We start from the raw sequence: 16,912 nt of genomic DNA, 5'->3' as shown, positions 1-16,912 counted from the left end.
TAGTAGATAACTATCAGTGCTTTAAGCACTTTTATATACTTGTAATTTGATAATTTATTTGATTAATTATAATTGTGGTTATTAATGCTGACTAACTATTTAACTACTACTTACAGAGTAGTTGGAGCAGAAAATTAATTAATATAATCTTAAGCTCTTAAACATCTATAACTTTGACAAAAAAGAATTTCTTCTAGGCTTTTGTTATGTCTCAAAGTAATTAGTCTCTATTAAAGCTCTACAAGCTGAAAAGAATACTGTTACTCAGAATAATAGTCAGAAATTTCTCTTATTACTCTGCTCAGTCTCTGCTGAAGAAATTGCACTATTTTTAACTTTTATTTATCAGAGCAAATTGCAAGATCTTCAGAATATATAGCAAGATGATTATGATGGAAGCAAATAAGTCTACTTTACAGCTTTAACAAATAGTTGAAGCAATAATAAATATGAACTGGAGTAATTAAAACAGATTTTCAATCAGTATACTAAGAAACAAACTGATTAAGAAAGACATCTAAATAAGTATTTCTTTTATATAAATATGAAATTTATCAAATATACTGATCATAAAAAGATTTTTCTTATAATTCTTCCACCACATTCAATCTACTATTTATAATCTCTTGCTGTTGAAATTTCTAAGCTGCTAGGCAAGACATATTCTAACAAGCTAGAAGCACTACTATATTACAGAATGAGTTATATTCAAATAACAAAAAGAGATTTCTGGAAACTATTTAATATTGCTTGGAAGAAGACTTTAACAGTTGAAAATATACTTACTGGCTTTGCAAAGACTAGAATTAATTCTCTGGATTTTCAATATTAATTACATTAATTTGAAACTACTCAAGTCTCTATACTACTAGTTAAATCTTTTATTTCTAGTAATATGCACCAGCTTTAACAAGAGATCAAGAATATATATCTTTAGCATAGTCTAAATTTATAGAGTATTAGACAGATTATTCAAGTCAGTAAGCAGTTTGCTTTTTGTAATAAATTACTAAAATATAAGAATCAGTATCTAAGATTAACTCTAGTAATAGAGAAGTAATACTGTAAGCAAGACAAGTCTCTAGATCTACTTAATAAAGATAATTCTAGTTAAGTACAGTTCTGATCTTTAATAAAAGTTCTTAAGACAAATAAGCATCTGAATAAAATAGAGATTAAAAAAGCTGATAAAATTACTTAAATATAAGAGAGAAAGCTTTAATAAGAGCTTCAAAAGAAACAGATTGCTAGAGATATTAAAAAAAGATAGATTAAATAAGAAAATATCTGTAAAAAAATCTGCAAGTAACAAGAGATCAAAAAAATCAAACATACTAGATAAAGAGAGATATAACATATTGCTTATAAAAAGAAGCAGACTTTACAACTAGCAGAGAAGGAAAAACAGATAGTTAAACATATTATTAAATATCAATAGTCAGAGCTTCAAGTGCCAGCTCCAAAGTATTATCAGAAGAACTTCTCTATTAAAAAGTTTTATTACAGAGAGTTTATACAATCTTTTAAAAGAGAAAGTAAGAGCTCTACAAGCCTCTCTAGCAAGATATTAGACTTTCTAGTCAAGAAATCAACTGTTGATATTTCTTTGAATTCTTTTCTATCTACTTTCTGAATCTCTCACTCTGGCTACAATATTAGGCCATCTATTTGTCTATTTTTCTAACTACACTAATTTCTATGCTTTGAAGAACACATTCATTTAATATTTAATAGCTATTTAATAATAAAGATCTGGTTGTTGAGATATTTAATAAATTTGTTGTGTGAAGCATTTGGTGAAATTTAGCTCATTTAGTGGTATGGCTTGTTTAGTGGTGAACTACCTTACAAGCTAGTAGAGATATAAAGTTTTTAATTTTATTTTATATTATTTCTAGTACAAAGTACGGAGGTGTGGAACAAAAGTTCCCGGAAACTCTATTTTGTTACAACATATTGCAGTTACCTGCTGCCCCACCAAAATTTGGTGGGGTAGCAGGTATCTCCTATTATTCAACAAACAGCCTAGCTCCCACCTTTTTCCAAATCTCTCCAAATTCAAAACATCAAATCTGCCCACCATGCCTTCCAGAGAAATCTCTCTCCATGATAAGCTTGTTATGTGAATTCAAGCTCTTGCTTTGATCTCTTATGGAATTTCTATCTTAGATGTTTCTCATACTCTCCAGATTCCTTCTTCTACTCTCTATGACATTCAAAAGCAAGCAAAAGACTGTAGCTTTGATCTTAAGAATGACCCTCAAATTTCTCTCAGTTATGTGGAAGATGCTTCTAGATCAGGCCAGCCAAAGGAAATAAGCACCAAAGAAGCTGGAATCATTGCCTTTGTGACTAAGAGCTGCTCAGAAAGAGAGAAATCTACTGAGATTCTGGCATTTAAAGCTGGTATATTTCATTCAAGTGTTTTGCAAATTCTTAAGAAACATGGCTTTGTTATTGCCAAACTAACTTGGAAACCAGGTCTAACTGAATCTGTAAGGAAAAAAAGACTCAGATTCTGTCTTGTCTATAAGAACTGGACCCTAGAGAACTGGAAAAATATTGTCTGGACTGATGAAACTTCTGTGATTCTTGGGTATAGAAGAGGAGCAGTTCATATATGGAGAAGATTCTCAGAAGCTTATAATTCTATCTGTATACACCAGCAATGGAAGAAGTCCTCAGATTTCATGTTTTGGGGCTGCTTTATGTATAAGAAGAAGAGACCCTGCCATATTTGGGAACCAGAGACTGCAGCAGCCAAATGTCAAGCTTAAAAGAAACTGAATGTCTTGATTATTAACTGTGAGATAAAGGCAAGAGAGGAATGAGAGCTTGTCAATGGGATTCACCACCTACAAATTCACCCAAACTGTGGAAGAAAGCCAACTTTCAAATTCACTGTGAAAACTGGCAAGCTTGTTCAATAAGGCAAGGGGAGAGTTGATTGGTATAGGTATCAGAAGATGTTAAGATTCTATCATCTTACTATTGAATTCTCTAGCTAATCTGATACTTCTTTCATTCCAGGAGGTCCTTCTTGCCAAATTATTCTCTTTTGTCAAGGAATGCCTTGAATCCCAACCCAATACTATTGTTCTAGAAGATGGAGCTCCAGCATATACCTATTTTTACCAACAAGAGCTCTACAATATACACAAGATCAACTGCTTACTTTGGCCTGGCAATTCACCAGATTTGAATATGATTGAGCCTGCCTGGATGTGGCTCAAGTGATGTACAACTACTAAAGATGCTCCACAAGAATCTAAGACTGCTGAACATGAATGAAAGAAAGTCTGGGAAGAGCTGCTGCAAGCAAAGATTCAACAGTGGATTGAGCAGATTCCACATCATATTCAAGAGATTATATGCTTGGAAGGGGGTAATGAGTATAGAGAGGGTGGTTATAAGACACCTCATATATGGAAGAGTCAACAGCTTAAGGGAAAGCTCTCTCAATGGCAGAATCTTGGGGCAGATTCTTGGGCAGCTGGTCTAGAGACTTTGGAAGCTGCTGAAGCTCTAGCTGCTCTATATAATTTAGGTAGAGAGGATTCTTGGGAGGATTTGGAACAGGATTCAGATGAGAGTAACTAGTCAATTTCAGGGGTACTTTGAGTTTCCTAGCAAATTTGGTGGGGTAGTAGGTATTTGTAAAACAGTATTGTCTGTATAAGCTTTCCGGGAACTTTTGTTCCACACCTCCGTACAGAGTAATGAACACACATTTATCTGTGTCATGTTAAGCAATAAAAAGACCACTGTGAATAAATATTGCACTATGTTAACACTACTTCAATTAAAGGTGAACCATGGCAGATTCTTTCAAACAAGAACCTGAATTCTTGATGACTGACTGGACTGTGAAGGTTTATCCCCTCATCCGGCCGCCAGGCAAAATTAGCGTAGAAATTAGCGTGTACAGTAGCGTATTTAATACTGGAATTCTATTGGAAATTGGTGTATTTGGCGGTAATCTGTAATTTATTCGCTCTAAGCCTATTTTGGTTATATTACAATTCCATAGAATGGAACTTTTCTCAGCAATGCTGAGCAAGCATGCAGTGATCTAGGGACCTGGCCTTTCTTCATTTGACCCTGTTTTTATACTGACATCAGGCACAAACTGCTATAGCTGACAATGTAGTTTGTGAATGAATAAGATCTGTACTTGATCGTTGTGGTGGTAAGGGTTTGGCAGATTTGAAGGTGAAAACGCGTTTTTGAAAATCAACACAAAAACCAGCTATGAATGTGTTTTGCTTAACCAATAGATTCCCATATATTTTAGTATGTGAAACTATTGGTCAGAAAAACGCCATTAATACTGTAGTTTGTAATCTGGTGCCAAGGCGCTAATTTTGCCTGGCGGCCGGACGAGGGGATAGTGACAAAGACTTAGTTATGCAACTGCTCCAAAACATGCGCCAAACCATTAACAAACAGGTTCATAACTTATATTCACTGAATCATCAATTTCAATCATCATGGGTTTCTTTTCTCAGGTCACAATTGCTCGCAGCACACATACTCCCTTATGACCCCATTGTAGACCCAAAAAAGAAAAACAGAAAAGAGAAGAGGGGAGAGAGACGAAAAACAATACTAAATTTATCATCAACTCATAAGTCCAATATGAAATAGACATCATCAGCGTCCCCATCTGAGATATGAGAAACCAATCCCGATCAAAGCCAGGAGGAAAAGCCATATCTCCCTAAAGTAGTCATTGTCAAGTGAGTGCCAATAGTGATTGACAGGTTTAAAATTAAAGGAGACTGAGACTACAACTGCTGGAGACATCAGCCGTCACCCTTGAACGGCGACGAATGTGCTGGTTTCACCTTAGCGCAATTTGCTCGTCTTACTTCAGCCTCTCCAAAATACGTCACCCACTACCCGAGTCCATATTGTAAAGATTTCCAGAGTCGAGTATCAAAAGCTTTGGTGGAATAATCGGGGCTGCCAAAGCTCCAATTGGCATCACATGATTGAGCAGGCCTCATCATGCTGTTGTACTACTTCAGGCTTTTTTCCCACTTTTAAAGACCGCACTGGTCTCGCTCGGGTACCTGTCATCCACAAGGCGAAAGCCCCTGGAATAGGTGGAGGTCGAGGCTTTTTGGGAACGGCGGGAGGAGGAAGGGGTTCTGCGTCAGCTTCCTCCGGGACTGTGAGAGGCCATTAGTTAAATTAGATCACCCGGATATAATGAATGTTCTCGACGGAACACCCTTTCAAAAGGGAACTGGGAAGTATGGCTCAGGTGACAACTTACCTATGTCTTCGGCAGTTGGTTTGACATCGAGAACAGCGGGCTCCTCGGGCTCTGGCGGCGGCAGCGGCGGTGGTGGTGGATCTGGCTCCTTTGGTTTCTCGGGGATTGGCCACATGTGCATCGTTATGGTCCAGTCCGGCTCCACCACCGTCTCCCATACCTGTGGAAGAATAATATCTCCATTGGGACCGACAAGGTCATAATGGCCTTCAGCGACATGTTGACCAATTACATCGACATGGAGAAAGGCTTGGCGGATCAGCTCTTCCATACCCTATATTGGCGTTAAAAACTGTTGGATTAATTGAAATATTCTTCCACAACCATGTGAATCACAGGAGAGTCCACTCACCTGCCATGTGTTGCACAAGTGAAAAGGGAAACTGAACTTTCTTCCAACAGCATCTTTAAACTTCACAGGTTTCTTCTTTTCAGGTGCTGGTTTGTTTGCGGCTGCGGTAGCAGCAGCCACGGCCTCGGCGGCCTTCATATTCGCTGCTTCGGTGGCCGCCGCCGCAGCTTCTGCTATGGCTATGGTGGCTGCCTCTTCGGCAGCTTTTTTAGCTTTGGCGGCTTCTTCGGCAGCCATCTCTTCAGCTTCTAATTTCAACCTTTCCGCTTCAGCTTTCGCTTCCGCCTTGAGTTTCTCCGCTTCTGCCTGGGCTTCCGCTTTGGCAATTGCTGTTGCTTTTGCAGCTGCCTCTTCCGCAATTTTCTTCTCAGCAGCGGCACGCGCCTCAGCAGCTGCTTTATCGCGGGCAGCTTTTTCGAGAGCCGCTTCCTTAGCTGCTTCCCTGGCTTCTCGCTCCATTCTCTCGTCAATGATGAGTTTTTCAAGTCGTGCGATTGCTTCGTCCTTGGGGTCTGGCTGAGGAGGACCTGGCGGCGGTGGTGTAGGTGGCGTTTTCTCTTTTTCCGGTTGCTGCGACGGTGGAGAAGGGACAGGGTGGTAAGGATGATAATACCGGGGCGGCATCATCTCTGGCGGAAAGCCATAGTGCTGGCCGTAGTGGAAGTAACCAGAGTGCGGGTGAAACGGTACCATATCCGGCGCGATAAATGGCGCGCCGGGAAAATGTGAATTGAGGCGGCTGGGAACTGGATGTGCAAGGGTTGGTGGAGGGCTCTCGGCATCCCTTTGTCCTCCGGAGTGGCTTCGGGGGCGCTGATGGTGATGAGGTGGAGGAGAATGATGGCGCTCAGAATTGCCGAAATAAGCTGGAGGCATCGGGTGCCCTGACCCGGGAAACCCTGGACCATATGGATACGGCCCAGGGACGCCATAATGATTCATATGGCCCATCAGCCCCATATGACTCATTGGCCCGAATTGCACCAATTGATTTGATGGTACGCCAGGGGGCGGAGCATGCAAATGTAATGACCCATGGGCGGTATTTCCATGCTGGTAGGAACCGTACGATGGGCCCGACGAAGTGCTATGGGAGTATCCGCCGGGTGGCACGGGAGCAATTGGGGGCCAAAATCGCCTTTCAGGTGGGCCTGGAGGATATTCGAGGTAATCTTCAGACGAGTCTTCACTTTCAGGCTCAGGAATAGGATGGGGTGTATGGTGGTGGCGTGACCGATGTGCGAGTGGCTCTCGTTCTTGTGTAGCGCGTCTCCGAGCAGATTGGTGCCTGGTTGATCTAGCACGACCGCTATCAACGGTCGCATGGTGGTAATGGGATGTTCGCGGTCTTGAGGCAGAGTCAGAGGGCTTCAGCTCATCGGGATAGGAAAGATGGTCCCATGGGCCACCGACATCATAAGGGTCATGGTAATCGTGGCTTGCCGTTGCTGAAGGGGGTGAAACTTCAACCCCTGTGCCCGATGAATCTTCCTCGTCGCTCAGAGATGAATGATCCGAACTATGGGAAGTTGCGTGATCAATGGTAATATTAAACCTGTTAACAGTCATAAGCTGGGCATCATGGTAGAAATGACTAGGCGCACTCACGGCATGAGGTTGTGATTTCGCCGAGGAAAGATCTTCCAAAGCTCCTCCGAGGAAAAGGCTTGGAAGATAACCTCGAAACCCGACAAAAACCGCTATTTTTGGTCCGTCTAGTACCAAGGTAAGTGGAATGCATAAGCGAACACTCCAGGAATCCCTAGACAGTGGGCAGAAGGCGCTCGAAGTCGTTGAAGACACAATATCTGAAGTTATGGACCAACAAATCATGATCAGTGACATGTTCGAATGAGTGTCAGGCTCTGTTGAACAGTGCCGACAGGTGGTATGATAGGAAGGAATATGCGTACATACAGTACATATATACAAAACCATGCAGAATGAATCACAAAAAGGCAGTCCTTTTTTTGACTCTGAAGCCAGGAGGGTGTGGGTTTCATGGCATGGTTATGATGTGGCTGCTGGAACAAGTGATTGCTGCCCAATCCTAAGCTATCAACAAAGAGCACATAAACAAGCTCACCCACAAATCCATGCTAGGCTGAAAATAGGCTAGTGTACTCTGTAGTCATGATCACTACCTTAGCAGATTGTCTGAATTTTAAAATTGGCCTTGGCACCTAGGTTTCAAATGTGAAAAAATAAATAGATCTCCTGTACGGAGTAGCAAATAAAGTAATCCACAACCCAAGCAGGGCACCCAGGTGAGCGGGACCCCAAATCCAAAATATCTTCAATTCCCTAGTCAAGCCACTTCAACGCGCAAATATGCCACCAATTCACAATAAAAATGCAAGAAACTATAGAGGTAGAGGGAAGACTTGAGCTCACAATGTCTGCTTTTTATTCTTATTAATATTATTATTTATTATCTCCTTGTCTGTAGGTTGAGGCACAATTAGTGTAGTTTCTAGTGTGGAACAGAATACAGAGAACCACACATTATAATTAGGTATTATTATTATTATTATAGTTTTATAAATACAGTTAGTAATTATAAAAACTATCAAGCAGTTTTTCTGTTAGAATTTACTTAGTATACATTGTAAAAGCTGGAAAAATTAAAATATTTTAAGATAATGTAATTTACAAGCAAGCAAAAAATTAAATTAAAACATCTCAACTAACTAAAATTTAACCTGAAATATCTACACTCAACAACCTCTAAATAGATTAAATTATATTGCAATAGAACTGCAGCAGCTTCTTCTTATATAGCTTAAAATATAGCAGTTTATACATCTTAATAATATCTGTAAATATAATACAAACTCTGAGACTACAGAATTAGAAAGTGGAGCAACTGATTATTCAATAGATTAAGCAGATGAAATAACAAGCTCAGTAATCTCTTCTCTAGTTAGATCTTGTTTTTATTGAATTTAACACTTAGATCTTGTATATTTTTACTTCTTTTTCTTATTTACTTCTGATATTTATAATAATAATATTAATTATTTCATATTTGCAGATCTTGATAATTTAGTCAAATTCTTTTATTAAGCTCTGAATAAGCTCTCAAGCCTCTGTTTTATAAAATTCTTAATATTATTCATTTGTCTATGCAATTGCTGGAGATTACTACTTGTTTTTCAAAATGCAGAATAATTAAAAGTTGCTAAATTAACTAATTAAGAAACTAAAAAGTTAAAGTTGAATATTCAGCTGCTGAATAATTTTTCTATTCTTGTATTTTACTTACTTATAATTATAGTATCTGAAATAATAGTATTTGAGCTTTGTATAATATTTACTTAGATTTGACACTCAGTTCTGGCCAACACAAAGAGAATAAGAGATAGAATCTTATATAACAAGAAAATAATTGGTCATATTCTCAACAAATATCAGTCAGAGAGACATTCTTCATTTAGCTAGATTTAGAATTTATTGAACTAGCTGATTCTCTTCAAACTCAGTTAATTTGATTAAATTTGTATATAAACTGATTTGTAGATATTTCTCTTTTGCTTGATGATATAAGATAGTATAAGACATATTAAATAGCTATATAGCTTCAGCAATTAAACTAATTTCTTGCTTTTTAAGAGTAGAAATAGCAAGTTCAATCCTGCTCTTTATTTCTATAAAGAATCTTGTATTTTTATTGTAAACTGATGGCATTCTAATATATTGAAGTAGATGGTTGAGAAAGTTGGAAAAATATCTTTTGCTTGCTTGCAGATTTTACTTGCTTGTAGATTACATTAATATAAGATATTTTTTTCTCCACAAAAGTTAAATAACAAATAATATATAATATTAATTTTAAAGAAAAATAAATATTCTTGTAGCAATATAACATAAATAAAAAAGTAATAAAAATATATTTGAAAAAGCTACTATTTAGTAGTTGTTCTAGTATATTTTTAAAAACTAAACCAGTTATTTTAGATCTAATTTAGTTTTAAAAATAAAATTTAAAGATAGTTGAGAAATATTAAGTTCTTGTTAAACTTTTCTTCTTTTAGTTTAGCCTGGCACAGGTGGCTCAATGGCAACAGCACCACCTGGCTCAGGCTGCCCTCCCCCGGGGGCGGGGGTTTGAATCTCCCCACAAGCGCCACTAACACTTTTTTACCTGCCAAAGAAGGTGATAAAATTTGAATAGTTTTGGCTTTATTCTCAACTAAAAGCCAGGGGCCTCTACTCTGTAGAGGCCATCTTTAACCAGGGAATAGCTTTAAAAACCATCCAACTAGCTGGAACCCTTGCTGCCCCACTCTGTGTGAGATAGGAGGTGTGCTTGACTACTAGCTGCATGCTTGGTTAGTGGCTGGCAGGGGGAAATAGCTAGACAGAGCACTCTGGACCTATTTTAGCCCTCCAGGGCTGTATGTGTAGGTTCTAAACCCCTGCTTAGTAATAATTTAAGGCTAAGTCTTAGATATGGCATGGAGAAAAAGGCTATAGAATAGGTGGTTAGTTCCAGAGAGTGACCAGGCGCCTTGAGGCAAGACTGCTGTTAGAAGAACCAGTCATAGCTTATATAAGTTTTCCCAGAATTAGAGGTACAAAAGAGCTAAGTAGGTATGATGCCTATAACTGATGAAAGAGAGTCATGCATAGAATATAGAGGTTCTCTAACTAGAAGACTGAATGCTGAGATTCTCACAATCTGTATGGATTGTGTGATTCTTATATGTTCAGAGTTGGGATCATGTGAGTATCTCTGAACATCTGATATTGTTCAATACTTGATTAATCTAGGTCTATATTTATAACACTATCCCTCTCTCCAGAGCTCTCAGGCTTCAAGATATAGAGCTATCAAAGTGATTTTTCATACATCATTATAGCTCCTCTATTATTGGTGAAGTATTATAGATTCTTGAATGTGCAAGCTTCTGCATTACTACTGCTTGTCTATATAGATATTCTACATGCATATCACTATCAGTTGCAGTAGATATTCTTCATTATAGAATAGTAATTATTTTATTACAAAAGTTCAGCATTTCATCACATACTTGTTTCTTTGTTTATTTGCTTGTCTGGTTGCTATATCATCTGTTGTTTATTGTTATGTTGTTTATCAACAAGTTATAAAACTAGTAATCTTAGTGTATTATGATACAGATATAAATAGAGATCTTCTTATTCTTATTCTTCTCTTTTTCTTCTTCTACCACATCTTAATGAGAGCATTATTATTTCTTTTATGCTACTCTTCATTACCATGTCTTCTTTAAAGAATTTGGTTATTAATGTTGAAGAGAAGATATTTTCCTGCTCAGTATACATATTAGAAGAACTGGTTATAGGTCATGTAGATTTTCCCAGAATTAGGGGTACAAAAGAGCTAAGTGTATACAATGCTCACAACTGATGAAAGAGAGTTATGCATAGAACATAGAAGTTTTCTAACTAGAAGACTGAACACTGGAGTTTCCACAATCCATGTGAATTATGTGATTCTTATACATTCAGAGTTGGGGTCACATGAATACCTCTGAACACTCAATATCATTCAATGCTTGGTTGGTCTAGATCTATATTTATAACACTATCCTCTTCTCCAGAGGTCTTGAACTCTGAGATATAGAGCCACTGAAGTGATTTTTTATATATTATTGTAGCTTCTCTATTATTGATGAAGCATTGTAGATTCTTGAATGTGCAAGCTTCTGCATTACTACTGCTTGTCTATATAGATATTCTGCATATGTACCACTACCAGTTGCAGTAGATATTCTTTGTTATAGAATAGTAATCATTTTATTATGAATGTTCAGTATTTTATCATATACTTGTTTTTTTGTTTGTTTGCTTGTCTGGTTGCTATATTATTTGTTGTCTGTTGTCATGTTGTCTATCAACAAGTTATAAGACAAGCAACTTTTGTGTGTTATGATGTAGATATAAATAGAGAGTTTCTGATTCTCTTTTTTCTTTTTTTTCTTCTGCTTTATTTGAGCTCAGGTGTTGTTCCTTATTTATTTTATAACTTATCATAATATTGTTGTTGAAAGATTCTATTATATATAATAAAAAAGACACTCTTCTGTGCTCTGTCTGTATTTACTTGATATTTACAGACTGTCTGAATAAAAGCAAGTCTTGTCTATAGAATACTGAGAAGAAATCTTGTTCTTATTATTTAGAATATCAAATCTGTATTTGTTGTAATGTAAGTATGTCTTCATCTATTTCTCTTGTTATTCTGACATGACTGTAGGTTCCAGAATCTGCTGTTGAACTAGTTTGTTGGCTCTTATGACTTCAAGAAGAATACTATAGTTTTGATATAGCTGATCTATGTCATCCATACAACATAAAGTGTATGAGTGTACTTATGCAAGAGTTTCATGAGCTTGACTCTGGAGCTACCAAATGCCATTATCATCAGACTACTTCTTGTCTTGAAGAATCTTCTACAAAATGCTGTCATTCTGTATTATGTTGTGAAACTAAAGCTGTGGATCTTGTATCTGAAATAAAATCTACCAAAGACAGTCTGTCTAAGCTTCTTTATCTAACAACCCCAGTTTGTACCATTTTGTCTCAGGTAGAAAATGAAATTGAAAATATTCAAGTTTCACTTGATTATTTCACCACTTGTTTAATGAATAAAGCTAAAGCTCTTCAGAGTATTATAGAAAGCAGTCTTGTAGATTTTCTTTATTATTTTCTCTTGTTGTCAGACTAATCTCTGTTTAGACTAATCTTATGTCTTTTATTGACTATCTGGCTGACATTATCTTCTCTAGTTTCCAGAGTGTTGTAGATGTAATTTATTCTTCTTGTGGCTCTTTGTCTATTAAGTCTACTTTTATTACAGTACTGTCTGTTGTTGTATCATCAGTTTCAGTGACTTCAGAACCACATCTGTCTTTAGCTGGTTCACTTCTATTGCAGCTGTGTTTCAGATACTCTTATAATACCTCTTCTTGTCACTAGTTATTTAGTTTTATTATGTGTGATAATCTTTAGCATGTCTAGTCTTGTTTTTGTATGTAGGTTTGTTTATCTTAGAATGACTTTGCTTCTTTTGTAGATAATTCTTAAGAACTTGTGCATTTTCAAGATTTTCCTCAGATTCCCACATCAATTTCTTAATAGGAAATCCCTTCCATTTTACTAGATAATGTTTCTTATAATAGTGCACTTTGTTGTCCAAAATTTTGTCTACTTCCCACTTATAATGATTATCTACTAGTACCACAGAAGAGCATGTTGACATCTTATATGTTCTTGTGCAGTATGGTTCCAGCAATAAGATATGGAAAATGTTGTGAATCTGATAGCTCAGAGAGAGCTTTAGTTGATATATGTTATTTTTTAGAATCTCTATTACTAAGAAAGATCTGTAGTACTTATCATCTAACTTCTTGCAGGAATATATTGTTTGTAGATTTCTTGATGATAATATTACTTTATCACTAGATGTATATACTTTATTTTGATATCTTTGATTATAGAACTATACTTGATTCTCTTTTACTTTTGTCAAATATTCTACCAGACTATTTCTTAATGTGGAGATCATCCTCAGTCTCTCATCAGATATCATCTGTATGTTGTTGTTGTTATTAATCAACTTTTAAATCTTGTCTGATTCTCTAGATTCAAAGCTGTACATTACTTTGAATGGGAACATATGTATTGTGAAGTATTCTGATCTATTGTATGCAAATTCTGCATACACAAGCAACTTTTCTTAATTGTCTTGTCTATAGCTACAATAAATATAAAGATATCTCTCTAAAACCTTGTTTACTGCCTCTGTTTAGCTGTCTGTTTGTGGGTGGAATGCCATGCTAAGTTTTTGTCTAACTTTCATGTGAAAACATAGCTCTGATCAGTATTCACTCATGAAAACAGATTCCCAGTTCAAAACAATATTATTTGAAAATATGAAGTCTTTAAACACTCTTCTGAACAGAAGATTTGCCATCTCTGCTATGTTAATTTTCTTTCTACATACAAGAAAATATGCAAGCTTTGTAAATTGATTCACAACAATCAGAACTGCATTATATGAATTTCTCTTCTCTTCACTTAGAGAGAGATTTATTATAAAGTTCATGAATATTAAATACCAGAGATTACTGAATGTCAGCAATAATGTGAGCAATCTATATAATTTGTGTATTGGAGTCTTTTCTTATTGGCAGGTTTAGTATTCATGTATATATATCTAGATATCTTGTCTCATCAATTACCAATTGTATTTTTGCTGAAGCAAGATAAACATCTTCATCACACCAAAGTAATCTGTAAATGAGTTGTTGTGGTGGACTTGTAGTAGTTTCTGTCTTAGAGCTGAATTATTAGAAATGTAGATTCTGTCACTCTTTATCAAAAGATCTTGTTTATTTATTTTTCACTCTGACTGCTGAGATTCTATCTTGGTGAATCTTACTTATATAAAGAAATCATCTTTCTGTGTTTCTAGCAGCAGATTCAACACACTCATAATTGATTTATTATAGAACTTTTTGTCTTTTGTCACTATATTTATATACACATAGGAAACTCAGAATCTTCTGTGATTTCTTTGTTAAGTCTCTCCAGCATCTCTAGCTGATGCTTTCTGAACTGACTCAACTATCTTGATGCCACCAGATCTTTCCTGCATTATCTCTACTCTACTGCTTTGAACAGCACAAGCAGCATATACTTGAATATCTTCTTCATTAAAGAAAGTTTCTTTAAATGGGTCCCACTCTAGAACACTATTCATATAATATTATTTAAGCATATATGTCAGCAGACCAATGTCTTTTTCTAGTTTAATATAATCTAGTCTTTATGATAATACATCAGCTGGGTTATGCTCTTCAGAGTGGTAGAGAATTTCAAAGTCATATGCTCTGAGAACCTTTATCCATCTTATATGTTATCATTATGTCATCTTGTTTATGAACTTCATAAATAAATGAAGATTTGCATGATTTATGATAATATCTACAGAGTATTTCATTTCTTCTAAGTACTACCACTAATAAACAAATACTCAGACAATGACCAACATCTTCTTATCTGGCATGCCATAGGCTTGTTGGATCTGGTCAAACTTGAATAACCAGTAGACAACTGAATGCCATCTGTTGTCAAACAGCTGTAGTAATATTATACCTGCAGCATGTTCCAAAGCATCCATTTCCAGATATATTCTATATTCTGGATTGTAGTGACAGATGACAGATTCTTCAGAGAAAGTTACTTTTAACACACAAAATGCTTCTCTGGCAGCAGATATCAGAAGAAATGCTCTTCTCTTTCACTTATTTTTACTATCTTTCAAGAGATCTGTTAACAGCACCACAATAACTAAGTACTTTTATATAAATCTTTAATAGAAGTTCACAAAACCCAGAAATATCTGAAGATCATGAAAACTTTATGGCAAGAGCCACTTTATAATCATCTGTACCTGCTTTGGGTCCATCTTAATACTCTCAGTATTAATAATATATCTAAGGTACAAGATTATTCATCTTTTGAAAGTGCACTTAGCAAGCTTTGCAAACAATTAATATTTTCTTAGATACTTCATAACTAATCTAACATACTTCTCATGCTCCTTCTCTGAGACTGAGAAGATAAGAATATTATCTAGATAAACTACACAGCATACATCAACCAGGCCTGCCAGCACTCTATTAATATAGAACTGGAAGATTACTGATGTGTTTGATAATTCAAAAGACATGATAAGATACTTAAAACTTTTAAACTTTATACAAAACATGGTCTTTCATTCATCTTCTTCTTTAATTCTAATTCAGTAGTAGGTATTACATAGATCTATCTTGAAAAAGTAGTGTGCTCCCATCAATCAGCTTAACATCTTGTCTATCAACAGCAAGAGGTAACAGTTCTTCATTATGATTATGTTAAGATCACAATAATTAACACAGAGCCTGAGTTCTTTATTAGTCTTGAGTGCAAATAATACTGAAGCCCCTGGCAGACTTTATAATAGATATATTTAACTCTTGCATAACTTGTTCTTGATATACTCTTATAGAATCTCTGTCTGCTTGAGCAATAATTTATAGATTGGCATGTACAGAAGCTAACAGCCATTCTTAAGAACAATCAGATGACTAATCTTCATTAATTTTGATAACTCTGTTACTTTATCTTCTGAGAAAATATCTATATAGTCTCTCAGCTACTCAGACACTTCTGTCAGAACTTGATTATTATCTGACATAAAAATAATATAAGAGAGTTTGTTCTTGATGTATATTACTCAGAGAAATTTATCTGTATTTAGAAGTTTCATTATTTTCTCTGAGAATCAGTAATACTACATCTTGTCTTTCCAGTTTATATCTAGATTGAAATCTTCTAACCACAGCATGCCTAGAACTATATTTATATTGACCATGTCAATCACCACAAACATACATCTTACTATCTTTATGGTCTTCATGAAGTTTATTATAGTGAGTTGGGTCTTGTAGATGCCATACCAATCAGCCTCAGCTTTATTTAACATCTCAATGACTTCCATAAGTATCTCTGGTTGATTCCAATCCAATTGGGACACCAGTTTATAAGAGATACTGTTCACTGTGGTACCTGAGTTCAACAGTGCAGCTTGCTTTATAAGACCATCTGACAGTATAGTTAGTGTGACCAACAGGCACATACTGCATCTGCTTGCCTTCTTTATTGAATTAACACCCCATCTTTCTAATATTTGACCTGAGTCTTGCATGGACTTTGCAGCTCTAGTCTTCACCCAATTCTCATTCTTTTCATCTGTTCACTGAGACTTAGAGCTATTTATACAGAACTTTGCTCTATAGTCTGATTGACTATATCTTAGACAGAGTTCTTCATGCATTCATCATTTATATTCCTCTTTCAATATTTTTAGAAGTGATTTCACCAGTATTTTCTTTATTCATGAATAATCTTCTTTATTGTCTTGTTGAGACACATTTTTCTCTTGAGAGATTGAGATTTTCCATTTCTTCTTATTTTAATTCTTGTCTCACTGACTTTGCCTCTTCTTTTCTAGAATAGACTTAATAAGCATCACTTGTTCTTATAATTCTACAACTATTTTTGATTGATGTTGCAGTTTATCTAGTTTAGCTCAAATGATTGATCTGAGCTTCATCTATAGAAAGAGTACACAAAATAATTTATCTGATAAACTGTTCAGATTCTGTTCAAGTTCAGCAATGTATACAAAAAACAAGAGTATGAATTGATTCTCTTATTAAACAGTATCATGATAATGCTGCATTGTA

General features: G+C 35.8%; 1 protein-coding gene across 1 annotated transcript; it reads right to left on the bottom strand.

The window, feature by feature from the left end:
* Window positions 1-4,350: 4,350 nt before the first annotated feature.
* Window positions 4,351-7,657, bottom strand: D8B26_008348 (uncharacterized protein). Its single transcript, XM_066125825.1, has 6 exons — window positions 7,551-7,657; window positions 7,242-7,441; window positions 7,047-7,188; window positions 5,634-6,981; window positions 5,282-5,555; window positions 4,351-5,174 (listed from the first exon to the last, which is right to left on the bottom strand). The coding sequence occupies exons 3-6, from the start codon at window positions 7,058-7,060 to the stop codon at window positions 4,987-4,989; spliced, it is 1,824 nt and encodes a 607-aa protein (XP_065981909.1). The 5' UTR covers window positions 7,061-7,188; window positions 7,242-7,441; window positions 7,551-7,657; the 3' UTR covers window positions 4,351-4,986.
* Between the last annotated feature and the right edge of the window lie 9,255 nt (window positions 7,658-16,912).

The sequence above is a fragment of the Coccidioides posadasii genome, chromosome 5 (genome assembly GCF_018416015.2).
Source record: "Coccidioides posadasii str. Silveira chromosome 5, complete sequence".
NCBI classification, from domain to species: Eukaryota; Fungi; Ascomycota; class Eurotiomycetes; order Onygenales; family Onygenaceae; genus Coccidioides; species Coccidioides posadasii.
This window is presented reverse-complemented; position numbering and strand designations above follow the sequence as displayed.

Coding starts and splice junctions, on each gene's coding strand:
- D8B26_008348 (XM_066125825.1), bottom strand. Junction 5,556..5,633: donor ACTTGTGCAACACATGGCAG/GTGAGTGGACTC, acceptor ACGCCAATATAG/GGTATGGAAGAGCTGATCCG. Junction 5,175..5,281: donor ACCAACTGCCGAAGACATAG/GTAAGTTGTCAC, acceptor GGCCTCTCACAG/TCCCGGAGGAAGCTGACGCA.